Source organism: Geotrypetes seraphini, chromosome 7, assembly GCF_902459505.1.
Source record: "Geotrypetes seraphini chromosome 7, aGeoSer1.1, whole genome shotgun sequence".
Classification (NCBI taxonomy): Eukaryota; Metazoa; Chordata; class Amphibia; order Gymnophiona; family Dermophiidae; genus Geotrypetes; species Geotrypetes seraphini.
This window is the reverse complement of record NC_047090.1, coordinates 8218431-8246046: the sequence shown is the minus strand read 5'-3', so window position 1 is coordinate 8246046 and position 27616 is coordinate 8218431. Positions and strand designations below refer to the sequence as shown.

The 27616-nt window shown below is 46.8% G+C and overlaps 1 protein-coding gene across 1 annotated transcript; it reads left to right on the top strand.

Moving 5' to 3' along the window:
* Positions 1-26388, top strand: CCND2 (cyclin D2). The gene is made up of 5 exons (XM_033952982.1): positions 1-498; positions 645-860; positions 7576-7735; positions 18235-18383; positions 22484-26388. Exons 1-5 carry the CDS (start codon positions 304-306, stop codon positions 22634-22636), a joined length of 873 nt encoding a protein of 290 aa, XP_033808873.1. The 5' UTR covers positions 1-303; the 3' UTR covers positions 22637-26388.
* The last annotated feature ends 1228 nt before the right edge of the window (positions 26389-27616 follow it).

The following is a 27616-nucleotide window of genomic DNA, read 5'->3' as shown; positions in this document are numbered from 1 at the left end:
GGGGGGAGCTCGCTTTCATTTAAAGACCTCCTTTCTCTTTCATTTTTCCAGCGGGCTGCTCAAAGCCGGATCCCCCCCCCCCCCACTCCATGCCAGACCACCATGCGTTCGCCGCTTGAGCCAGCCAGCGCCCCCCGAGCGATGCACAGAAACCGCCCGGCGCGCGGAGCGAGAGGCAGCCGCGCGCCCCACTGACAGCTCGGGGGCAGCCCTTTTCCTCGAAAGCGCGGCCGTGCAAGGGGGGGGGGGCCGTGCAGGTCACCTCCGGCGAGGACCCCGATCGTCGCTCGCTGCCGGGTCCCCATGGAGCTGCTGTGCCGCGAGCTGGAGGCCATCAGGCGGGCCCTGCCCGACCGCAACCTGCTGGCCGACGAGCGCGTCCTGCGCAACCTGCTGAGCATCGAGGAGCGCTACCAGCCGCCCGGCTCCTACTTCAAGTGCGTGCAGAAGGACATCCAGCCCTTCATGCGCAGGATGGTGGCGACGTGGATGCTCGAGGTTTGCACCGGGGTGGGGGTGGGGGTGGGGCCGGGGGGGGGGGGAGACGATCGGCCGCTATTTTCAAAAAAAAAAAAAAGAGTTTGAAAATGGGGCGCAGGCGAAAATGGGGCTTGCGCGCTTCTCACTCTCTCCTCTCTCCGCAGGTCTGCGAAGAGCAAAAGTGCGAAGAGGAGGTTTTCCCTTTGGCCGTCAACTACCTGGACCGCTTTCTAGCGGTGGTGCCCACCCGAAAATGCCATTTGCAGCTGCTGGGGGCCGTTTGCATGTTCCTGGCGTCCAAGCTGAAAGAGACAATTCCCTTGACGGCCGAGAAACTCTGCATTTACACTGACAATTCGATCAAATCGCAAGAGCTGCTGGTAAGCGGCCTTCCCTTTGCGCCACTTTTATCAAAACCTTTCGCAGCTCATTTCTCTCACCACCCTGCTTCTGATTGCTAGAGCCTCTTTGCTTCTTACTTCAGGGGATTCAGTTCTTAATAAATGTCAGCTTACACGGTTTAATTGGAAGTGTGAAACATGTGAAGAGCAAGAATTCTTGATGGCCGTTTGGGCCACCCCTAAGTTTCAATGGTGCTGTTTCTTCCTAAGTGTTTTGCTGCCATCCAGTGACAGACATGTGCTGCTGGAAGCAACGTTCACCCTTGAAGCATTGCCAAGGCCATGAGCTTCTTGGCTTGCCGGGTGGATTCAAAGAAGGTCCCACAAGATGTCCTTTTAAAACGCGCGTGCCAGTTGTAGAGCCAGCGGGGCATGGCGTGGACCCTGTCTGCTAGCCACCTCCATTGCGCTTCAGTGTGCTGCGTTATTTGAAGGGGAAATGTTGGGTCCTGTCGCTGTTGAGATTCTTGGCACAGTTTCTCCTCTCAATTTGGTAGGAAAGGTTTCGGATAAATGCCGGGTACTGGGGGGCTTTCTGAATTGAAAATTTGAAATCTGTCAACAGCAGTGTTTACAATTTTTTTTAAAAAAAGGATAGCAAGCAAAGGTTAATGTCCAGATATTGCAGTTTTGGGAATAAAATAAGTGAGTGGTAGGTATTTTTGCATCAGTTTTGCCCTTGCATGCAGTGGTCATTGGCTTGTGAACAAAATAGAATCCCTCGTCCCCTCGGGAATTCAGTGCGGGCACTGGAGGAGAAAGTGACCCACTGCACAGCGGGTCACTTCCTCCTCCCTCTGCCCGCTTAGAACCTGCTCGCATGCGCAGAACTCCCGCCACGAGTAAAATATTCTCCAATTTTCTCACTGGAGATGCTACTGAACCTCTGAACTTTCTCAGGATTGTAAAAATGAAAGCAACTTTTATTTATTTATTTTTTTTTCCCGGAATAACCTTTTAGAAGAAACTTCTGGTGATCCTGCGTGTGCTTGAAAAAGAGAAGTAATAAGTACCTGCCTTGCGCAGTACCATGAGTGTGGTTTTTGTTAGTACCACAGGGGATTTGTCACATGAAAAGAGGACCAGAAGAAAAGCCCTGAAAATTCTGAGTGAGCTTAAAGCACTTCAGAAAAATCGGCATTGGTGGTTTTGCAGCAGCCCTTAACTTGTCTCTTGGTGATGGGCAACAATGAGGGGTGAGCTATTACTGTGATTCCCCGAAAATAAGACAGGCTCTTATATAAATTTTGGATCCAAAAAACACATTAGGTCTTATTTTGGGGGGGATATCTTCAATTGTTTCATGTTCAATAATCATCTTTTCCTTCCTCTCCTCCACTCCAATTGTTCCTCTTTCCTTTCTTCCCCCCTCCATTTGCAGCATCTTTCCTCTCTTCCCCCCTCCATATGCAGCATCTTTCCTCCCCTGTCACCCATCTCCTTGTGCAGCAGAACCCCACCAATCCTCTCGCCCATCCCCTTTTCCAGCGTCTTTCTATCCCACCATGAGGCTGACATACCTTACCTCCGAGACCGCCAAAAACAGCAGTGGCGGCATCTCTCTGAACGGGCTGTTCAGAGGCCTTCCCTCTGCTGCATCACTGATGATGTCATCAGTGACACGGCAGGGGGAAGGCCGCGAAGCAGCCCATTCAGAGCGCTGCTGCCGCTGCTCTTTTGGAGGCCTCAGAGGTATGGTATGCCGGACTCACGGTGGGAGGATCATGAGGTTCTGCACAGGGAGATTGGAGGAAGGTATCAAAAGATGCTGCACATTGAAGGGGGGGGCGGGAGAAAGCGCTGCTGCCAGCGAATCAGGCAACACTGGTGTCGGGAATGGAATCGGGGACATTCGGGAGGTGCTTTGGGGGGTCGATCTTAACTAGGGCTTATTTCTGGGGTAGGGCTAATATTAGAAGCATCTTTAAAAATCATGCTGGGGCTTATTTTCAGGGAAACATGGTATCTTACCAGTGTTTCTCCCCCCCCTGTGGTATCAACACCACTAGGGACCAAGGCATCAAGACTTGTGGAAGTAACTGGAATAGAGAATACGTCCACCAACCATACCAGCTGTGGTCCCTTACAGATGTGATAGTGCAATACCACAGCCATTATTATTTACAGATGTGACTGTTGTACTTTATTTATAGATAGAATCTTTTATAGAACTGTAAACCTGAAAGAAATAGACTGCTCTTGCACAGGGGGTTTCTCCAGCATAAGAAAACCTTCTAGTTCTGATTTTTATCTTGGCTCTTAGGTCTGCTAGGAATCCCCGCCAAGGGTAAAGGGAGGTCTTAAAAACGAGGAAGTGGCCTAAACAAAAATTTACAGAGGGACTAACTAAAAGGTGAAAATCTACGAGACGGACCAGAAAAAGGATATAGGCAAATCGGCACGGAAATTGCAAACCCCAAAACTTGGGGCCTGTTTTACGAAGCCGTAACGGCCCCGAAGCCCATAGAGATTTAAAGGGCTTCAGGGCTGTTGCCGCACGGCTTTGTAAAACAGGCCCTTAAAATCAATTTTAAAAAACACAATTTCTATTCTAAAGCACTGGCACCTTTTGTCAGCAGTTGTAACTTGCTTTGGCCTTGAGCCGAGAGTCCCTGCTTTTGTAACGTCTGGCAGGGCTGGTTTTCCGGTAGGAAACTTGCGCTTTGTTCAAGTGGTGTATTTAAACAGCTTGAGTATAAGAGCCCCCATGGTGGGATTAGGACCCTTGAGAGCCTCCTGTGGGTTTATGGGATTGGTAAATGCCAATCTGGTTGCCAGGCGGGTCTTCCTGCCAGGAGTGAGGGATTTTATGAATGAGGTTGGAGTGGTCTTGGCTTTGTGTTTCCTGTTACTACATAGGGTATTTTTTCTCCTGGTTAAAAAGAGAGATTCAGCATATATCCAGAAGTAGATCCTTTAAACTGCGTTGTTATAATTCTGAATATAAAAGTGTGCACTTACTGTGGCTTGGTCATTTTGCAAAGTGGAAAATGACCTAAAAAGCCCTTAAAAAAAAATGTATTTTTCTTCAGAGGGTGTTTGGGGGCAGAGTGGACGTTCCTAGGTTAAATCAGCGAGCTCGGCTACGTCGCCATGCACTAATTGGTTGGCGCAGGATTGCCGTGTGAGCTCTTGGGTCCGGATTCTCAAAATGGCACCGGAATCGTCCGGCGCCGGTTGCACGTCGCTGAAACTATGGTGACCGTTTTGGCGTGCGGCGCTGGTCAGCGTCTGTATAGACGCGGCTTCGGTCGCCTTTTTTTGGTATGTGTCTTGTGGCACCTACTTTTTTTTCTCGTTCATTTTTAATTGTTTTTTTAATGGCGCAGTTAATTTCTGCACCGTTAACGGCTAATTAAAACACTTGCAAAGCAGCGCTGTTTTGAGAATTCAAGCCTTATTGCCTACAAAATAGATGTTGGCAATTGCCCATGTGGCAACATCAGCGCGAGGACATTAATCCACCGTTTTCCAGCTGTGCTAAAAAGTAGCCTCAACGCATGGGAAAACTCCTGCGTAAGGGCACGCCAGGGTCACTTTTGTTCCCGCAGCTTGGTAAAAAGCACCCTAAGGCAGGTCCCATGAATTGGGGAGAAATAAATTCCCAGACCTAGTCAACGTGGACTGTGCAGCCATTCCTTGTGTTCCACGGTTCACGGAAGTTTCGCCCCCAGCAATTCGCCCCCCACATTTCGCCCCCAGGTATGTTTTGCCCCCGGAACTTTCACCCCCACACATTTCGCCCCCCGGATGTTTTGCCCCCACACATTTCGCCCCTGCCAACGAGTGGAGATTGGAGAGCAATGCCATACATGAATGCCATACACACACAATCATTTCCTGCATGCACATGAATGTTACCCAGAATAAGTAGTCTGAATTTGCATAGGGCATCTAGGCAGGGATTGAGATGTCCTGATTAGCATGTGCACAATCCCCTGTGTAGTTTACAAAAGGCTCACTGAGCACAGAACCTTTTGTAATATATGGGGATGTCCAAAATATGCCTCCAAGTTACAGCACATCAGTGGGAACAGCCATTTTAGTTGTAAATGCACTCAACAAGCATTCAAATGTTTTTGAATGTGTAGGAACTGTTTCCACATGCTGAAGTTAAGGAGCCATTTTTTTTTTTTAAATTACATTTCAAGTGGTTTTAAATACCAAAGCGGTAAGCACAGTTTTATCCTCAATAACTGGTATAAATGTCAGGGTCACAGAAGTATTTAGCCTGCTTTAAAAGCATTTATCCTAAAATTTAAGCCTGACTTTGAATGAATGCACCTATTGCCAGTATAAAATTGCCATCGGAAAGACTGCCTGAACTTTGTTGGTTGGGCTGAGAACTTTTCAGCGGCCCCTCATATTAAACGGCTGTCTTGTTTATTTAAGTAGAGAAATTTTGTGTAATGTGGGTAGTTTTGAGAGAACTATCCACTATTCTATAAGGTTTGGACAATTTCCTGGAGGAAAAATCATAACAACTGGCAAAAAAAAACCTACTTAATCATTTTACCTTTTTTTTATTTTATTTTATTTTTTCATCATTACACATAATCCAACGCTCAGGGGCGAAATGTGCGGGGGCGAAATGTGTGGGGGCAAAACATCCGGGGGGCGAAATGTGTGGGGGCAAAACATCCGGGGGGCGAAATGTGTAGGGGCGAAATGTGAGGGGCGAATTGCTGGGGGCGAAATGCTGGGGGCGAACCTTCCGGATCCCGTGTTCCACAAATGACTGACTGGTTTGAAGGGTCTGCCAAGCAACTTTTAAACTAGCTTCAGAGCTATTTGGTTAGGCAACTTGATTGAGACCCCCCCCCCCTGCCCCGAGTAACTGAAGGCTGTTTGCTGAGAACTTGGCAAGGCCTTCACTGGCTTTGTTGTCTTTACTAGAGTTTGACTCGGCTTCAGAGCTGCTGGGCACAAAGGTTTTGCCCTTGAACTGCTTTTAAGGCTTGCAAGGGTCGATGCAGAAAGCCACTCGGTGGAACCACACGCCGTGGTTGGTGCACAGCTCCAGTCGCAAGTGCAATACAATTCTCGCCAACTTTTATGCATGCAGAACTTACACACTAACCACCACCCCCCCCCCCTTTGTATTAAACCGTGATGGCGGTTATTAGCGCAGGGAGCTGCGCTGACTGCTCCAAACTGCTCGCGTCGGGAGCAGCACAGAGCAGTCAGCGCAGCTCCCTGCGCTAATAACCGCTATCACGGTTTAGGAAACAGGGGGAGCCTGCTGGCTACATGCACCCAGAGGTTTTGCAGAAAGGGAGCTTCAGCAACCACTGGTGCCTGCTCGAGGTATAAATATCAGCCTTGCAAACAAAATTTTTTGTTAGGCTGATATGTGCAAAAGAACAAGCGCCAGTGTATGCTGTCTCTTTGTTTGGTTTTTTTTTTTTTTGGCTCAGACCACGCGCACTAGGTCTGTAAGTTCCCATCAGACTTTTAAAGTTGCATGCGCCTGAAATCCTCTCTGCTAAGTTTCAAGTTTATTAATTGGCTTGTTCAATCGCTTAATCGGATTTCTAAGCGATGTACAATAAAATATACATATAAGGAAACAAAAACTTTACATACATTTAATTAATTATAATGTAAACAAAAGGTAAGAGGGGATGAAATACATTTTTTATAGTAAAGAAAGAACATACAGGGAAAATACAAAAGGAAGTTGAAAAAAAAAACACAAAAGAAAGCAAAATAATTCACTAAAATAGCACTTTATAATAAAATTTAATTAATTTGCAAATGCATCTTTAAACAAAAAGGTTTTTAATTCGCTTTTAAATTTCCCAAACACCTTCTCCTCCCGTAAAAACATGGGGAGCGCATTCCAGATCTGGGGAGCTGTACATGAGAAGATAAATTGTCTTCTTGTACTGATAATTTTTAACGAAGGAATTGATAAAAGGTTCCGTTCACAAGATCTTAAGGTTCTTTTAACTGAATATGGGATAAGTAACCTAAATAAAAATGCTGGAGTCTTATTTTCTAATGTTTTAAAAATAATTGTACATAATTTATGTGTAATTCTATGAATGACTGGAAGCCAATGAGCCTTTTTAAGGAGTGGTGTCACATGATCAAATTTTTTAGATTTTGTTATTAATTTAATAGAAGCATTTTGAATAATTTGTAATCGTTTAATTTCTTGTAACGCAATTCCTGTAAAAAGGATATAGGCAAATCGGCACGGAAATTGCAAACCCCAAAACTTAGGGCCTGTTTTACGAAGCCGTAACGGCCCCGAAGCCCATAGAGATTTAAAGGGCTTCAGGGCTGTTGCCGCACGGCTTTGTAAAAGAGGCCCTTAAAATAAATTTTAAAAAACACAATTTCTATTCTAAAGCACTGGCACCCTTCTACGCTGCCCTAGACCTTGAAAAATTTCTTGGCACGGTCTGTGCATCAAAAGCCACTTTTTTTTTCTTCTCTGCGTTGCCCATGGCCTCATTTTTCCTACATTTTTATGGCAGTGTGTGACCCTGTTTTCTGCACCAGCGAAACCTACGCTCAACCTCTCCGCATTGCTTGACCGTTATCGTGCGCGCACAACATTGCGGTTAAGACTTGTGGCTTTCTGCGTCAGCCTCTTCGTGTTATGATTGCATCAGTTTCCCTTTGTATCGTTTTGTGTTTTTTTTATTTATTTTTTTTCAAGTCCTGCTTCTGCTTTCTCTCACAGGAGTGGGAGCTGGTGGTTTTAGGAAGATTGAAGTGGAATTTAGCGGCAGTGACCCCACACGATTTCATCGAGCACATCTTAAGAAAGCTGCCCCTGCCGAAAGACAAGCTGCTTCTGGTCCGCAAGCATGCACAGACGTTTATCGCCCTGTGTGCTACAGGTAGGGTAATCGGGTCTAAGCCCGATCTTTCTCATACCGTCCTGGTAAAAGGCATTTTCGCAGGAAGGGGTGCAATGCCCCGAAAACTGTCCAGCAAAGGCGTAGGGACTGAGGGAGCCAGATGTTTAGATGCTAGGGAGCATAGTGTTTTATTGAGGAATCTTGAGAGGTCTTTACCCAGGATGGTGGAGAAAGAACAGGTAGGAAGAGGAGAGAACCTGACATGGACTAAAAGTGACATCCTACAAGCACAGTTGGGATGTATCCTTAGCCGTGTGGACTAGAATAACGGGGGCAGACAGGATGCACCAGTTGCTCTGCGTTGGTTTCTGTATTCTGCTGATTTAATTAGCTGCGTTATCAGGAGAGATGTAACGGAAGCCGCTGCCAATCCTCTTAGTTGCGGCCTCCTGCTGAATGAATTATTTGGTTTCACATTCACACAAGTAGGTACATTCCTGAGCATTACTAAATTGCGGTTCATAGACAACAACGAGGAAGACAAAGGCGCGCGCGCCGACAACTGAGCGCAAGACGGAGGCGCGCGCTGAAGAAAATTACTGTTTTTAGGGGCTCCGGGAGGTTTTGTTGGGGAGCACCCCCAGTTTACTTAATACAAATCGCGCCGGCGTTGTGGGGGGCTTGGGGGGTTGTAACCCCCCACATTTTACTGTAAACTTAACTTTTTCCCTAAAAACAGGGAAAAAATGAAGTTTTCAGTAAAATGGGGGGGGGGGTTACAACCCCCCACAACGCGGCGTGATCTGTATTAAGTAAAGTGGGTGGGTTCCCCCCCACACACCCCCATCAGAGCCCTAAAAATAGTAATTTTCTTCGGCGCGCTGCGCTCGATTGTCTGCTCGCGCCTTTGTCCCGGCGCACTTTTGACCTGACAACCTAAACTGCAGACTTATTGCCTCCTGGTCCTCAAGAGTTTTTAAGATTAAGAAGCCTCCTCACTACTGTGCGTTAGCTGGAAATCTAACACGGCAGTGAAGTGGAGACATTTGCATTTGTATTTTTTATTCATCGTATCTGCTCACTTGGGGCCAGATTCTGTAAGGGGCGCCTCGAAGGGATAGGTGTCCGTTGCATGTCAGTCACACTTGGGTGGGATTTCTGTAACGGGCACAAACGCACAATTTATTCAAAACCAGCACTTCAAACTCAGGGTAAAAGCAACCTCATGGTGAGTTAGGTACAAGTTGTGTCACTGAAGTTACAGGCTCACAAAGAGTCTGTGTGTCAGCAAGAAATCTGCCTTCCTCAGGGGATCCTAATTTGACACAAATGTGTGGTGCCTAATGCTACAAGTGAACTTTGTCGATGGGTTGTATCAGAAACTGATTTTCCAAATGAAAAAAAACCCTTTTTTTCGTGGAACTCTGGTCCTTTCTCACTGATTCTGTAATAGGCACCTTTTTGGGTTTTTTTTATAATTTTGAATACATTACAATATCCAATAATTCCAAAGGAAAAAAGGAACATAGAAATAGACGGCAGATAAGGGCCCACGGCCCATCTAGTCTGCCCACCTTAATGTCCCTCCCCTACCTTTGCCCTGTGAATAGATCCCATGTGCCGATCCCATTTGGCCTTAAAATCAGGCACGCTGCTGGCCTCAATCACCTGTAGTGGAAGACTATTCCAGCGATCAACCACTCTTTCAGTGAAAAAGAATTTCCTGGTGTCACCTCGTAGTTTCCCGCCCCTGATTTTCAACGGATGCCCTCTTGTTGTCGTGGGACCCTTGAAAAAGAAGATATCTTCCTCCGCCTCGATGCGGCCCGTAAGATACTTGAACGTCTCGATCATGTCCCCCCTCTCTCTGCGCTCCTCGAGCGAGTATAGCTGTAATTTGTCAAGCCGTTTTTCGTATGGTAGATCCTTGAGTCCCGAGACCATCCGGGTGGCCATTCTTTGCACCGACTCCAGACTCCAGGAAAATCACACAAAACAATACATAATCAAACCATGCATACATAATTCCTTTTAAGCCCACATTAATGGGGAGCACATATTACTATTTCTAATCAAATAAATTCAAGAAAATAAAGGACAATAATTCTCAGTTCGCACTAGAGAACCTTGAATCATTCCTTACTAAATGGAATATTATTTTAAATTAATTCTCCTCATATTCTCAGCTAGGTGAAACAAACTCATTTCTGTTCTCTTGCAACTAAAAATTGTTGTAGTTGTATAGGATCCCAAAAGGCATACTCAATATCTTGTAACTTAACCAAACATTTACAGGGAAATTTCAGGTAAAAGGATGCTTCCAGGGCCAAAACTCTATCCTTCAGTGTCAGAAATTCTTTCCTCCTCAATTGAGTGGTCCTAGAGACATCCGGAAAAATCCTAACCAAATCCCCACAAAATTTCATTAACCTGTTTTTAAAGTAAAGTTTCATTATCAACATCTATAGGCACCTAAGTAAAACTTAGGGGCCTGTAATGTAGGCCGGGTTTTAAGGGCCTAAATCCTTAAGAAAATCACGCCTAGTGGCATCTTAAGTCTTTCTCCACCCCTACTTTGGCGTAAGGTGCAATGCTACAGAAGACAGACACCTACCTCCCAGTTAAATTGTATTTTTTTTTTTTCAATTATTAGCTTGTTAAAGCTCATTATTGAAGCTGATTTAGTAATTGAGATAGGTGCCTCTCATAGAGTTTCGACTTTATTGCCTCCCAGTTAGCACACAGTGACTGTAACACGCTAAGTAGCTAACGTTTCCCTTCCCCCCCCTTATAAGAACATAAGCAGTGCCTCTGCCGGGTCAGACCAGAGGTCCATCCCGCCCAGCAGTCCGCCCCCGCGGCGGCCCAACAGGTCATGACCTGCCTTAATCACCAGAAGGGGCCCCCTTGCCCCCTAGGTTTCTCATCGAAGTCCTATCTTCCCATCAATGTCCTAACCCTCCGGCCTTGCACCTGCACGACCTGGTGAGCTGTCTATACTTATGCAACACCCCAGCACCTCCCTCAGTACCCCACGATCCCCTTTTCCCTCAGGAATCTGTCCAATCCCTGTTTGAATCCCTGTACTGCACTCTGCTGTACTGTACATTATAAAATGTATTTATGCATGGTTCACTGTGCAAAATACTAAAGGATAATAGGTTAGTCCTACCATGTGGCTCCAGTGCCAACTGGGAATCTACCAGGCTTTGTTCTTGTACAATCCCCCTTTATGCTGGGAGCAGGTGGGAAGTCGTGTTGCCCGAAGATAAAAGGAAAGAAAAGGACTTCTAATTATATGAACATCCAACCCATAATAAGATGTAATATAATAATAATAACTTTATTTTTGTATACCGCAATACCACAAAACAGTTCAGAGCAGTTTACAGGTTAAGAGACTGTACATTTACAGCGAAGTTACAGCATGTCAGAAAACAGTTCAATTTAGTTTAGCATATCGGAAAACAATTTAGAGCAATTTATACAATGAAGGGAACAAATAGGGTCCAACATGGATGTCTCCTTAAGAACTTTTTGGAAATCTGTAAAGTTTCAATATTTCTACCCTCAATACTATCCTTTTTTCTAAAAAAATAAATTTATTTTCGGTACGAGACAGGCGTATCATAACTAGGGGTGATCAGATCTTAGGACCTCCTAGAATTTTTAAGTTTTCATCACCGACGCCTGTCCCATCCCACTTCCCTCACTTTTGGGGGTAAAGCCTATATCTGCAAGTGTGTGCTTTACGAATTATCATTCAACTAAAGTGTACATAATAGAAAAAAATGAAAACCACTAGTCACAAAGGTCAATGTAAAAAGAAGCAACATTTCTCTTAGATGGTATAATCCATGAACCAGCACTGGTTGGAGATATAATAATAATTTTATTTTTTATCTACCACCTAACCAGGAATGGTTCTAGGCGGCTCGCAACAAATGAAACCTGATCATCCAGCGAAGAATACGATTTAAAATGGAAATACATCAGATAATAAAACATAAGAAATGCATAAAATTTTAAAAAGACGACCGAATACCATTAGGATACAAATTTATCAAATAATTGGGTCTTCGATAATTTTCTAGCATAATTTTTCCAAACCAACCGTTCAGTTTAGCAGCCTGAAAAGAGAGAGTTCTCTCAAGAAATCTTTTAAAAGAACACAATTTAACAGAAGGAAATGTAACCAAACAAACTCTACGTGTGGACGTACTTGAGTGGCTCAAAGGAAAATGGGAAAGAAGGTAGCCAGGTGACAAGCCAGAGATTGATTTATAACAAATACAACTCCCAAATCGCCACAAACAAGAAAAAAGGCGTTTCAGTCTGTACAAAACAGAGCTTCCTCAGGTGTTGCTCCCTCTACAGTGGAAAAAATAATGATAACTTAATACAAAATAAATGCACCCAGAAACTCAGATACAGTGGAACCTCGGTTTGCGAGCAACCCGTTTTGCAAGACGAGCAAAACACTCGGCAAACTTTTGCCTCACAAACCGAGCATGTTCTGGTGTACGAGCACCTCCCCCCCCCCTGCTCTAACCGGCAAAGCACCCCCGTGCTGAAAGTGGCATCCGCCCGCCCTTCCTCCCAAGCACGGTCTTTACCTCTTCTGCTCGTTGTAAGGGTGAATGCATCTCTTGCCTGGGCTGGGCCTTGAGCATCTGCGAATGCTCAAGGCCTTCTGGCTCTCGTTCTCTCCATGGAGTGTTGAAGGGTCCAGAGTCCACTCGTCAGGTTGAAGGATGCGGCTGAGATTGTCGGCCAGGGAGTTCTGTTCGCCCTGGATATAGACAGCCTTGAGGAAGAGATTGCGGGTCGTGGCCCAGGTCCAGATGCGGAGAGCCTCCTGACAAAGGAGGCGAGATCCGGTGCCGCCTTGCTTGTTTATGTAGTACATGGCGACTTGATTGTCTGTGCACAGGAGAAGAACCTGAGGGCAGAGAAGGTGCTGGAAGGCCTTGAGAGCATAGAACATGGCTCTGAGTTCCAGGAAATTGATGTGATGTTGACACTCCTGAGGGGTCCAGAGTCCCTGGGTGCGTAGATCTCCCAGGTGAGCTCCCCACGCATAGGGGGAGGCATCCGTGGTTATGATCATGGAGTGAGGGGGTAGATGAAAGAGTAGACCCCTGGAAAGATTTGAGGAGTTCAACCACCATTGAAGAGATTGCTGAAGAGACGATGTCACAGAGATGGGATGAGAAAGAAGATCCGTGGTCTGTGACCATTGGTTGGCAAGAGTCCATTGAGGTGTCCTGAGGTGGAGTCGCGCCAGAGGAAGCACATGGACCGTCGAGGCCATGTGGCCCAGGAGGACCATCATCTGTCGGGCAGGAATGGAGTGATGACGGAGCACCTGACGACAGAGGTGGAGCAGGGTCCGTTGACGGTCGGAGGGGAGAAACGCCCTCATTAGTGTGGTGTCGAGAACTGCTCCAATGAACTGAAGTCGCTGTGTGGGAAGCAGATGCGACTTGGGGTAGTTGATCTCGAACTCCAGGAGATGGAGGAAAGAGATGGTGTGATGAGTGGCTTGTAGCACAAGTGGAGACGTAGGTGCTTTCACCAACCAATCGTCCAAGTAGGGGAACACCTGGAGGTTGTGAGACCTGAGGAAGGCCGCCACCACAATAAGGCACTTGGTGAACACCCTGGGCGATGAAGCGAGGCCAAAAGGTAGCACTTTGTACTGATAGTGACGGTGCTGTATCTGAAACCGTAGGTAGTAACGTGAAGTCGGATTGATTGGGATGTGAGTGTAGGCCTCTTTGAGGTCCAGGGAACATAGCCAGTCGTGTTGAGAGAGAAGAGGGTAAAGCGTGGCAAGGGAGAGCATTCTGAACTTCTCCTTGACCAGACACTTGTTGAGGTCCTTGAGATCGAGGATGGGACGAAGGTCTCCTGTCTTCTTGGGAACCAGGAAGTAGCGGGAGTAGAATCCCTGACCCCTTTGGTCCGGAGGCACCTCTTCGATGGCATTGAGAAGAAGGAGGGATTGGACCTCCCTCAGGAGGAGGGGGGTTTGGGAGGAGTGAGAAGCAGACTCTACGGAAGGATTGTCTGGTGGAAGAGTCTGGAAGTTGAGAGAGTAGCCGTGGCGAATGATGTTGAGGACCCATTGGTCTGATGTGATGACCTCCCAACGGCTGAGGAAGATTTGGAGGCGACCTCCGATAGGCTGAGGAAGAGGCAATGATGATGGGAGACTGGCTATGCCCTGGAGGAAAAAGTCAAAAGGGCTGAGATGGTTTTGACGGAGGGAGAGGCTTGGCAGGTTGGTGAGACTGTGAGCGAGCCTGAGATTGATGCTGTTGACGAGGTCGGTGGGGCTGCTGTTGAGGCGGGTTGAGAGGTCTGGCCGAGAACCTGCGCTGGTATGAAGACTGCTGTCTGTAGGTGCGAGCAGGTGGAGTCTTCTTTTTAGGTTTAATCAGAGTGTCCCACCTGGTCTCATGTGCTGAGAGTTTCTGAGTTGTTGAGTCCAGGGACTCTCCGAAGAGTTCATCACCCAGACAAGGTGCGTTAGCCAGGCGGTCCTGGTGGTTAATGTCCAGGTCAGAGACTCTCAGCCATGCCAAACGTCGCATGGCCACCGCCATGGCAGATGCGCGAGAGGTCAGCTCAAATGAGTCGTAGATGGAGCGAACCATGAATTTCCTGAGTTGGAGGAGGCTGGAAATATGTTGTTGGAAAAGAGGGACCTTACGTTCAGGAAGGTATTTCTGTAAGGAGGAGAGCTGTTGCACCAGATGCTTCATGTAGAAGGAGAAGTGAAAGGTGTAGTTGTTGGCTCTATTGGCTAACATGGCATTTTGGAAAAGGCGCTTACCAAATTTATCCATGGTCTTTCCCTCTCTGCCAGGAGGGGTGGAGGCATATACACTGGAACCCTGAGATTTTTTCAAAGTAGATTCCACCAGGAGAGACTCGTGGGGCAATTGAGGTTTATCAAACCCTGGGATTGGAATAACCCGGTACAAGCTATCCAATTTACGAGGGGCTCCAGGAACCGTGAGGGGAGCTTCCCAGTTTTTATAGAAAGTTTCCCGTAAGATGTCGGGGACGGGCAACTTCAGAAATTCTTTGGGAGGTTGCTCAAAGTTTAGGGCATCGAGGAAAGCCTGAGACTTTTTAGAGTCGGACTCTAAGAGAATGGAAAGAGCTGCTGACATCTCCCTAAGGAATTTGGAGAAAGAGGATTGCTCTGGTTTGGAGATGGTGTCGGTCATGGAGGGTTTTTCGTCGGTTGACGAAGCGTCCTCCTCGGTACCGTGAGGGGAGTCTTCCCACAAATCTGGGTCCCTAACGTCGGGGTGCGTACGTTTGGACATCGGTGTGGAGGGCTCGGCATTGCGGGTCTTTGAAAGAGATTTGCCTGAGCGCACCGAGGCGGTACCGGGTGAGGAAGACCGATGTCGTTCCTGGGACCGGACAGGGTCGGCAGCATCACGGGTATGTACTGTAGGTGTTTCTGCCAAGAGCACCGGCATGGAAGTATTAATCGGTACCGAGGGGGTCGACTCCGATGGGACAGTGTGAGGCTCGGACCGGTCCCGTACCGGAAGGTGCGGTGCCAGCAACGCAGGCAACAGTTGTTGGAGCTGTTGTTGCAGCTGTTCCTGTAACTGTGTTTGGAGTATGGCCGCGATGCGGTCGTCCAGGGGAGGCACTGGTACCGCTTTTTTCTTCTTCGGTACCATAGGTGCCGCTCTACGCTCCGGTGATGAGGAGGCCGATGATGAGGCACTCACCGAGATCGGAGCGGAGCGTTTGCGGGGCCGGTGCGGTGCCGGGAGGGCCGGTGTCGCAACCGTGGCAGGAGGGCGCTCAAGGGAAGTGGGAGGCTTCTTAGCCGGCTTACCTGGGCCCAACGACCCCGAGGAAGGGTCCGGTGGTGTTGATGTCGTCGGTGCCGACTTTTGTGGTGCCGTCGACGTCGCAGCCGGTTCCATGGCAGATCCGGTACCAAACAAAATATTTTGCTGGATCTGCCGATTTTTCAAAGTACGCTTTTTAAGCGTAGCACAGCGGGTGCAGGTGTCAGCCCGATGCTCTGGACCCAAGCACTGGAGGCACCAATTGTGTGGGTCGGTGAGGGAGATCGGGCGTGCACACCGCTGGCACTTCTTAAAACCCGGTTGAGGGGGCATGAATGGAAACACGGCCTCCGCAAAATCGAACCCGGAGGCCTGTATGGTGGCAACAGGCCCCGCCAGGGCCGGCCTGAAAAAATAAGGAAAACTCGACGAGTTGTTTTTTTTTGAAAACAAAAATAAAGGGAATCCGATAAGAAAAAAGGAAAAAAAGTGAAAAAATACGCGAGCGGGAAGGCAAAAATTAGTTTTTCAACGGCTGTTGAAAACACATGCGTCTTCTTCGCTCCGCGGAAACGAAGAAACTGGGGACCACGCTCTCCTCCGTCGGGCGGGAAGGCACTCGCGCATGCGCGGTGCGGCCAACTAGAACTTTCTAGTTAAAAAGGTCCGTACCGGGGCTCCGTCGGTGACGTCACCCATGCGTTAAGAATATGCTGCCTGCTTGTCCTGGGATAAAGAGGGTACTGAGCTTTACATTTTAGAGAAAAGCCAGGTTTGCAGATGTAGGCTTTATACAAAAAAAGTGAGGGAGGTGGGATGGGACAGGCGTCGGTGATGAAAACTTGGGGAGTCAGGATGTGGACCTGAAATAATATAAAAATTCTAGGAGGTCCTATGATCTGATCACCCCTAGTTATGATATGTCTGTCTCATACCAAAAATAAATTTATTGTTCAGAAAAAAAGATAGGGAATTAATAATATTGAGGGTAGAAATATTGAAACTTGCCTGTGTCAGGCACTTTACAGATTTCCAAAAAGTTCTTACAGAGACATCCATGTTGGACCCTATTTGTTCTATATTATATATGGACTGTAGGAGCGCCAACCTTACTTGCTATGCAACTGGTTCCACCCAATGAAATGTGTAGAGCAGCTATCAAGGCCACCAGCGTTATTGACTTTAAGAATAAATGGGATGCCCTAGTAGGATCCTTACGAAGGTCGAGTTAAGGAACTAGGTCATTAGTACTCGGACTTAATGGGGTGGGTCAGTAGAGTGGGCAGACTTGATGGGCTATAGCCCTTTTCTGCCGTCATCTTTCTATGTTTCTATGTTTCTACTTAGAACATCAGAATAGCCTTACTGGGTCAGACCAATGGTCCATCAAACCAAGTAGCCTGTTCTCACGGTGGCCAATCCAGATCCCCCGTACCTGGCCAAAACCAAGGAGTAGCAACATTCCATACAGAATTCCAAGGAATAGCAAGATTCCAGAATCCCAAAGAGTAACAAGGATCTAGAATCCCAAGGAGTGGCAACATTCCATACAGAAACCCAAGGAATAACAAGATTCCATAATCCCAAAGAGTAACAAGGATCTAGAATCCCAAGGAGTGGCAACATTCCATACAGAAACCCAAGGAATAACAAGATTCCATAATCCCAAAGAGTAACAAGTTTCTAGAATCCCAAAGAGTAGCAACGTTCCATGCTACCGATCCAGGGCAAGCAGTGGCTTCCCCCTTGTCTTTCTCAATAACAGACTATGGACTTTTCCTCCAGGAACTTGTCCAAACCTTTCTTAAAACCTCTACAGAGGTTCTACAGAGTGGATGTGGCGGTCTGGGAGGATGCCACATTTGGGTCCTCTGTGCTTTTGGCAGGCTCATCTTTCCCTCTCTAGATGTCTGGCACTGCTTTAGTACATCAGCTTCAGTACAGAATCCTATGTTTTGGCAACAGAATTGAAGATTAGGTTCTTACCTCGGTAATCTTCTTTCTGTTATAAAGACATGGAGGGGCAAAATCAAGAAAATGTCTCTAATTCTGTTTTTGGTCTAAGGCGCTAGTCGCACAAAGTCGGCAGCAGGGGGAGAGTGTGGCGCAGTGGTTAAAGCTATAGCCTCAGCACCCTGAGGTTGTGGGTTCAAATCCACCCTGCTCCTTGTGACCCTGGGAGAATGGTATAGAAAATTGAATTATTAAATTAAATAAATGCCCATTCTCAAAGTAAGTCCAAAATGGTGGGAGTTTTTTTTTTGGTTTGTTTGTTTTTTTTAGAAATGGCCTTCCTGGACGTCCAAGCGTTTAATCGCCCAGACCGCCACTATGTTTGTCTTATACTATATTCTCAACCAAAAATTAATCCAAGTCCCATACGCCCAAAACAAGACCTTTTAGATGTAGGGGAGGGGGGGCAGTCCTTTGCCTAACACCATGATTCTCTAAACAGCATCTGTGTCATATGCGCTGGTTAGAGAATCGGGGAACCCGTCCCCACCCCCCGAATGCCACCACCCCAGTCCTTCCTGCTGGAAACCGCCCCTTGCAAAGATTCTCAGCAGGAGGTACGCCATATCCCTTAGACCACCCCCTCCCCACCACCACCATGGGCAGTGTTATGTTTTTGTTTATTTTGTCACATTGGACCCTGAAAGTAGGATGTAACGTTGAATAAGGATCATGTTGATGTTGATGTTTCCACAGACTTTAACTTTGCTGTGTACCCACCATCCATGGTAGCAACTGGAAGTGTTGGGGCTGCAGTGTGTGGTCTTCAGCTGGATGAAGGGGTGAGCGCCCTCTCTGGGGACAGGCTGACCCAGCTGCTGGCAAAGGTGACCAACATAGATGTGGTGAGTGGTCTGCTAAGCCCAGGAGGCTTTTTAAATGCTCCATTGGACTGAATAAAACAGAGGTTTGGTGGAATTAAGAACTAAGGGCCCAGAATCTATCTGATTGGAAATTAAGCAATTTGGTGGAACAAATGTTGACCTAGTTGTGTCCCTGGGGCCTGGCAGGTTTCTCACATTTTCCACCCTCTCTTATGACCCAGGGCCAGATTTAGGTGGGTTTCAGACCTTAAGATATAACATTTAAGAGCCCCCCCCCTCCCCTGGGGTTACCAGATTTCCCCGGACATGTCCAGGAGTCTGGATGGCTTTTCAAAACCCCATCCGGGGGGTCTGGCGGCGTCCATGAACTCGGCAATGTCATTGTGTCACATGCACAGATGCCGTCCCGACATACGAACAGGTTAAGGGGCTAGGGGCGGGACAGGGCATGATGTGGGTGGAACTGGGGGCGTGGCCATGGGTTCTGATTTTTCTTTGGGGAAAATCTGGTAACCCCACCCCCCTCCATTAAGTAGGAAGTATATTTTAGGCCTAATAGTTTTCCTCATTTTCTCTAAGTAATGGTAGTATATGATATTTAATAAAACAAACCAACCAACAGTACTTTACAATATAACAATCATAATTTATTTTTGATTATGTTCATGACTTACCAATACATTTCCCTCCCCTTTTTATGAAGCCTTGTTAACATTTTTATCACCGGCCACAGCAATAAAAGTTCTGATGTCCATAGGAATTCTTTGGAGCTTTTACTGCCACAGCCGACGATAAAAAAAACCCCAACAAAACGCTAGCGTGGCTTTATAGAAGGGGGGGAGGGTGTAGCTTGTAATGTAATGTAATTTATTTCTTATATACCGCTACATCCGTTAGGTTCTAAGCGGTTTACAGAAAATATACATTAAGATTAGAAATAAGAAAGGTACTTGAAAAATTCCCTTACTGTCCCGAAGGCTCACAATCTAACTAAAGTACCTGGAGGGTAATAGAGAAGTGAAAAGTAGAGTTAGAGGAAAAATAAAAATAAAATAAACATTTTAACAAGACAGCATTGATCTAAATACTTTGGAAGGTAGAAGAGAGGAGAGAAAGGAATAGAAGCATGATGAAGTGATGAAGTGGAGCAAGTAAGTTTAGGAGGAGCGATTGACGTTTCCAGAAAGGGCTTCTTCAGGGAAGAGACTTGGCAGACAGTCCCAGGATGCCTATGTCTCCTCCCCTGCGATGTTCTCCCATCCATGCATTCCCTCCCAGACACACTGCCCGTGCCCCAGCCGCTCCAAGGAGGCTGCCCCAGATGAGGCCCACGGTGAATGCAGGATTCTCTTCTCTGCGGGAAAGCCGCCCAGAGCCAACAGTCGATCTTCTTAGCGGATTGTAGGGGGGGAAGAGTTAACACTCTTGGTAGTATCGAGTCTGTGTGCTCTCGGTGGTTGTGGCAGGTCTCGTTGCTGCTTAGGTGTAAAAGCAGTTGATCTCCACTGCTGCTGATATTTAAAAGCAGGCAGATTGATCTCTCCAATGGACTTGTCTAGTTTCATAAGTAAATCCATCAGTTCTACGCTACCAAAGCTTCAAAGAATACGCAGAGCCATTTGTAATGTACAGTACTCCCCCGGAAATTCATGGGGGTTCCGTTCCAGATACCTCTGCGAAATTTGAAAAAACTGCACGCCTATCAAAAGGCAGGGGAGGGCAGCTGGCGCGGCGGCGGGTGAAGAAAATCACTCGTGGTCTGCTCCGACCGCGTCTTCCTGTAGTAAAGTCAGGCTACACCAATCAGGAGCTGCTTTGACACGCAGCTCCTGATTGGTGTAGCCCGACTTTACTCCAGGAAGAGAGGCGGTTGGAGCAGACCGCGAACGAGCGAGTCCGTGATTCACGAACCTTGAATTTGCGGGGGAACGCTGTACATTGGAGAGTGGATCCTGGTTTCAGGTACTCGAGCATTATTCCCTAACTGTCCAGGCGGGCTCCCACTCTGTCTAATGTACCTGGGACAATGGGGATTAAGTGACTTGCCCAGGGTCACAAGGAGCAGTGCGGGTTGTGAACCCACAACCTCAGGGTGCCAAGGTTGTAGCTCTAACCACTGCACCACACGCTCGCTTCTTCACTCTAGGGCAGTGGTCTCCAACTCAAACCCTTTGCAGGGCCCCATTTTGGATTTGTAGGTCCTTGGAGGGCCTCAGAAAAAATAGTTAATGTCTTATTAAAGAAACTAGTGTTTAAGCCCGTTACATTAACGGGTGCTAGAATATATGGCTGGCTGGCTGTCTTTCTTTATTTATGTCTCTCTCCCTGCTCCTGTCTCTTTCTTCCTTTCTTTCTGTCTCTCTCCCTCCTGCAATTTTTCTCTCTCTCTCCCTGGCACCCTTTGTCTGTCTGTCTTTCTTTCTGACTCTCTTTGGTCCCCTGTCTGTCTTTATTTCTGTCTGTCTCTCTCCCTAGCCTCCTTTGTCTGTCTGTATTTCTTTCTGTGTCTCCCCCCTCCCACCCCACTTTCCTTTGCAGAAGCAGCAGTGATATTTTCCTTCCCCTCCAGATCCCTGTGAAGTAGTAGCAGCATTTCCCCCCACCCACCCCCCATTCCCTTCTCTTCCCCCCCCCCAAACTTTCCTTTCCATAAGCAGCAGCGTTATTTCCCTTCCCCTCCAGGTCCCTGCTGAGTAGTACAAGCATTTTCCCCCACCCCCCATTCCCTTCTCTTACCGTGAGCTGCCCTGCTCCGTTCGGCCCCTCCCCCTTCCCTTCCCGCGTGCTGGCCTGCTGCTGCTGAAGGTTTTTTTCGGCGACTCCTCCTGTTAAAATTCTAATCCTGTTAAAACTCCCCCCCCTTCCCCGCAACCGCTCCTGTTCAAAGCGGCCTGCTAAGGTTCGCGGCCAGCTGTAACGAATCTCGCAGGCCGCTCTCCAACTCGGTAGCATGTTCCCTCTGACGCGATCGCGTCAGAGGGAACGTGCTACCATGTGGAGAGCGGCCTGAGAGGTTCGCTACAGCCGGCCGCGAACCTCAGCAGGCCGCTTTGAACAGAAGCGGTAGCGGCTGTTGCGGGAGGATGGGGGGGTGTGGGAGTCATTGACGTGCAGGCCGCTGTGAACAGGAGCGGCGGCAGGACCATGAGGCGGGAGTGAGCTGTTCGGCTTCCCCTATCTGGGGAAACCGCCATGCCGAGGAGAGCCGGGAGTGAGTTTTTCGACTTCCCCTATTTGGGGAAACCGCCGTGCCAAACTCATCTGCTTGTCGGGAGTGAGTTGTTCGACTTCCCCTATCTGGGGAAACCGCCGTGCTGAAACCGCCGTGCCGAACTCAACTGCGCGTGGGGCCGTAGTAAGCGCGGGGCATGCTGCACTCTTGGCGGCCACGGACATACGGATCATGGAAGCACGCCGATAAGAATGCGCATGCGCCGCCTACGGTTTTATTATATAGATGACAATTTTGCTTGAGGTAAAACTCTTTATAGTTTATAAATCTTTCCTTTTGGCTAAGTCTTAATAATAATACTGTCTTTTATAGCTAAAGAGACCTGTGATTTTATTTTACTTTTGTGATTATGATAAACATACCGAGGGCCTCAAAATAGGACCTGGCGGGCGCATGGGGCCCCCGGGCTGCGAGTTTGAGACCACTGCTCTAAGGCATGTAGTGTCTGCTGTAATACTGGCAGTGATTTATTTAAATAGTGGGATTATGAGATTAGAATGCTAAAAGGACTAAAACCTTCATTTAGACACCTTCCCCCCCCCCCCCCCCTTCCCAGTTTCCATCTTGCTTTGTCAGTGTGCCTCAGCCCAGACTGCACTGGACAGTCATTCAGTCTGAGAGAGAGCCAGCTGGAGCACTTGTTTTCTGTAATGGTCTCCATACCTGCTCGCTGCAGTCTGGATGGATGCCAGTGCCTAATTTCACATTGGCCGTGAAAGCTTTTCCGCTCCTTTTTCATGGGAGAGGAGTGCTTGACAGCTTTGCTTTAACCTCTTTCTTGCAAATGAGCCAACGGCTTGTGCCTCTCTGTCTCCCCCCCTCCCCCCCCCCCCCTTCTTGAACTGGTGGAGTATTTCTGTACCCACTGTTCTCTCTTTTCCTTCCTCAGGATTGTCTGAAGGCCTGCCAGGAACAGATCGAGTCCGTGCTGGTGAGCAGCCTACAGCAGGAGCGGCTCCAGCAGCCCACTGACCCCACCAAGGCGCCCGACGATCTGGACCAGGCCAGCACCCCAACAGACGTGCGAGACGTCAGCCTGTGAGGGCAGCCCCTGCGCCCTATATTTGCTCCTCCATTTTAGTCTTTGGGGATTTTTTTTTTTTTTTTTTTTCTTTTAGAATAATTTTTTTAAATCTGCTCCAAACTAGGACATATTTAAAGCTATTTTAGTTAATAAAAAAAAACATTGAAATATTAAAAAAAACCAACAAAACAAAGAAAGGTGGGAAAGAAAAGGCTTTTGTGCCTGTCATTTTCAGAAGGGAACCCCCTCCCCCCATCGGGCAGGTAATTTGTACTCTGGTTTGTGTACCTGCCTAAGGGGTGAGGGTGATGGGTCTCCCTTCAATATTTCCTGCATTTATTATTGGACTTTGCTGCGTCTGGCCCTTTTTCTCCCTGTCAAAGTGGGGGATGGTACTGTGCACATTTAAAGCTCCGTGCCCCGACTGTAAGGAAGGGTGGAAGAGGGAGACGTTCCTTCTCCCTCCCTCCCTCTCTCCCGCAAGAAAGTGATTTGAATGATTGTGAGCACAGGCAGGACTTTGGCGTTTGGTCATCACCTCTGTTCTGTATTCGCAGAGGTGGAAAATCACCGTTGGTGCTGTCTGCGGGAGCTGCTACCTAAGAAAAAAAAAAATCACGCTTTTATTAGGGTTTGAGCTTTTCAGTTTTGGGGGTTTTTTTTTTCCTAGATTTCTTCCTGCACCCCCCCTCCCCCCCACACACACATATGTCTACTCCCTTCCTCCTGCAGGCGTGGTTCAACCCTATTCACTCCCCACCTTATAAACCTGTGAGCCAAGCCAGAGTAGCTTGTTTGATGGAGGTTCAGTAGAAAAGCTTGCTTAGAGGGGTTTGAGCTGTCAGCCACGTTTGCCGGTATGCAGGAAGCGGAGATCCCACGCTGTATTCTCCCAGCTGGGCACAGTATTTCCTGGTTCAGTGCATATCACCTTGCCCCCTTCCTAAAGACCTGCTCCTGCACACCTAAAAAGGGAGGGAGGAGGGGGTGATTTCTAGAGTGAACCTAATGTCTTAAATCGCGGCAAGGGGATCCCCTGAGCCCCTATCCCCATCAGCTTTTGCCTGATATTTCTCCCGCTGGAGGGGAAAAAGCACTTTGAACCTAATTCTTAAGGGATAAAGGCAGAGGCTTTTGAAAACGCAAAGAAAAAAGCGAGCTGTAAGCAAAACACAGGGCAGAAGAGGAAAAAAAAACGCAAAGCGTAGGGGAAGATGGCTGGTTCTCTTTAGTGTGTGTGCGGGGGGGGGGGGAGAAGAGTTCAATTTCTGTTGGATTGTTTTTTAGGGGGGGGGGTTGGTTGTTTTTTGTGTTTTGTTTTGTTTTTTTTACAATTTTTTTTTATGGGTGCTTTGAATGGACATTTCTGTTGGCAACATTCCGGGTGAAAAAATGAGGGGAAACAATGAATTTTTGTAAAGATGATCCAGCACTGAAAATGGTGGCTACACCTCATTAGTTTCGGAGGGGGGGGGAGAGTTTCTTGTTATTGAGAATTGCTTTATCTTTGTTGGATAGAGTGTACAGAAGATATGCCCCACCCAGCAAAAGCATCAGAGAGACCTGCATATGGATAGAGTACTTGAATATGATTTCTGATCCATCTATATTCAGATAAGTGGAGCTGGGAGGAAATTAAACTTAAAATTGGTTTTATTTTTCATCTCTTAAATGTAAGGAATTCCTTGATAGTATTAACAAGTTGTTTCTTGAACCAGTAGTTTCCAACCTTTTCCAGTTTTAAGGCACAGCTACATTTAAAAAAAAATATATATATTGTGCCACATTTCAGCTCTGCAGAGCAGAAAATTTGGGGAAGCCTGAAAGCCGCACCCAGTGCTGGAAGGTTCAGGGGGGGGGGGGGCGCAGTGTGCAATGTGTGAACTGCACAAGCGGGGAGGGTCCAGCTCCGCCTGCTAATTTCCACAATCTGATGTTGATGCTCTGTTTGGAAGCTGAGTGAGGGATTACATGTGTGTTCAGAAAGGAGCTCCTGCACGTTTAAGAGCCATGGCGGCCATTTTGTTAATGAGATCAGAAACCACGTGTTGGACCTCCAGCATTTGGCAGTGCTGACATTGCTTTCCTGATAAAGTCTGAAAATATGTCTTAAACTGCTAAGATTTATAATATCTTCTTTTTTTTTTATCATTTGGAGGACAAATCTTGAGACCATAAAGAATATTTGATACTAAGATTTTATTAAGTTTCCCCTCTCTCCCTTTTGGGACAAGTTCTTCCAGGTTTGGTCGGGCATCAGCAGAGAATGGAGTTGATAATTTTGAATTCATTGCTAATTTTTCTTTTCTTTCTTTTTTTGCTGCTAAGAAGCTATGAACTCATTCAATTGTTCACATCAAGAGTACCTAGCTGTATTGTTTCACTGAGGGTGCTGCTATTTTTATAAACATTTATATAATATATTTTACTGCTTAAATTTCAAACCCTGAAGTAGGTTGTAAGTGGGGCGAGATGAATTTTTTTCTTTTTTGGGGGGTTCTTACCTTACTGGAAATGTGCTTGTACAGGTGGTAATCTCCTTCATGTTTTGTTTCCTCGTGCCTTCCTGTGATTGATGGTCAACGTACCTCAGGTTTACTGGACAAGTTTTTTTCATAATACCTCACTCTTTTGCAGTTGTTATTTTTATTTTTTTGCTGGTCGCCTCTTAAGAACGGTGGTTGTAAGCCATATCTGAGGCCTGGTTACCACCCCTTGCCCAAATCCCTTACCCCTTCTGCACAAAGGGAATAGGGGCCTTGCCCCTTGGGCACAGGGCTGTTGCAACCATTTTGTGTTGGGGATATCATGCTCCCCCACTGGTTTAGAACACCATAGTGGAAAAAAAAGGATAGGTCCTAGGTACACACATCGTACAGAGAATGTAATTTTTATTTTTTTTTCATAACGAAGTACTGTACATCCTTTGTAGGAGGAAGGAGATGTATAAAAGCAGGTCTTTTTTTCTGGATCTTTTGGGGTGCAGCAGGCTGGAGGTCCTTTATAGGTCCGGAGTTATAGCCTAGATTGTCTATGAATTGGATAGAGAGAGAGGATCCTTAAATACCAAGAAATGAAGTTAGAGGCCAAGAAAACATGGCAAAAATAAATTTCCTATTGGTATTATTAGGTGCTACGGGCTTGGATTATCCCTGGCCCACCTCATTAAGTTGGCTGTACATGTTAACATCCTGTGAACTGCAGATTTGAAGCTCTCTGGATCAATGCAAGTATTGTGAATATGCGTTCGCAATAAATCTGAAGAGATTGAGCTCCATTGTTGCCCCAGCCTGTAGGGGAGGGGGAGATAATGAACCAGACCTTACTTAGCTCCTTTGCTCATTGTTATGGGCGCCTGTAGGAGGGGGCATTTCCGGTTCTTCCTGCACCCCAAACTGCTACCTGGCCTACCAAGAGATTTTTTTTTTTTTCCACAATGGTTCTCCCTCATTGACCTCGGTCTTTCCATTGCACAAATTTTCAGTTCTGGTCCATACCCTTTTGAGATAGCCCGCTCACAACATGCTCTTGTAGCAGTTGTGGATGTGGTCTGAGAGAGGCCCGTGTGCAAATGGTCCCTGAAAGTTTGAGAGTTTGTGTTTGGTGGAGGAGACGGTCGCCTTGTAGTTCTGGTGACATGTAAAAGGTTCAGTGTTAAGTTGTATTGTATTAATAACCTATTTCTGACTAGTTTAAAGGATGGTTTTCTGGTATGTCTTTCAGAGGGACTGGGTGCGCTATATGAATAATAAATCTCACCTTGACCTAAAGTGTTTGGTCTGTTCTTAACTCCTCACATTACTATAGAAATCTACTTTAAAGGAGCATCCTCAAATCTTCCCTGTTGGAGGGAGCTTTATCTTTTGAAAGAGGCCAGTACACTCACTGTGAATATCTTGAAAACCAGACAGTTCAGGGGGTACACCAGGACCAGCTTGATAAACACTGGTGTAAAGTACATGTCTTTGCTACTGTATATAATTAAAACAGTTTTTAGGATTCTCAGAAAGGTGCAGTATTCCTCAAACAACTTTTTTGAAGATCTAGTTTGTACATTTTTATAGTGAATTTTTCAACCTTTTATTTTCAACTTTTTCATTTATATAACTATATTATTTCTTTAAAAATTATTTTAAAGCTGGATCACTTACCTTTTTTACTTTCGAACTCAGCTTCAATTTTGTCAGCTGGGGACTTCTGCTGACATATTTCGCAAGGCATTAGTTAAAAGGATGCCGCCGCCATCTTTAGCCCACTAAAAGAATGGGACTACATGAGCATGTGTGAGCAAAATAACCTTGTACTGGAGGCGAGGGAGGTGAAAACATTGAGCCATATGTCGTCATGAAAAAATAGCAGCCTGTGTTCTGATAGACAGTTATTTGAAAAAGTGGTATTGATTGTATTTCTCCCCTCTGTACAGACCCCATGTGTATCTGCTGTGTCAGAGTGCTATAGTTGGAGACTGGCACAGACGGATAGGTTTATGCTCCTCTGCCAGTAGGTGGAGACAGAGAACACACTGAATACAAGTGGGCTAGACAGTCCATCTTAGAATGTGTCTGTTCTCTGTCTCCAGCAGGTGCAGTGGTAAGCCTGTACAGCCTTCTTTTAGGCCTTGGCAGGGTCTGTTGGAAAGGTTAAGCAGTGGCCTTTTTATCTGGTCCCTCCTTTTTTCTTGTTGGACTAAGCGGGAGTCCATTACCACCTCAGGGGTGTTACCCAGGCGGTTGAGTCCCTCTCCCCATTTCTCCCACCTCCCCACTTTTTTCTCTAGAGGAGCCTTGCCAAGGAGCGGCAAAGACTACACTTTTGTGTGCATGTGGGGTCTGCTTCCTTTAATTTAAAATAAAAATAAAAAAGACCCAAGGCATTGCTTTCTTTCTGTGCTGGCTTGCAGGGACTGTTCATTCATATTTTATTTTCCCCCGCTTCAGCCACCGGTTTTATTCAGCCTGCCTGGCGCTTCACAATGAGCACTTCTCGCAAGCCGAGGGC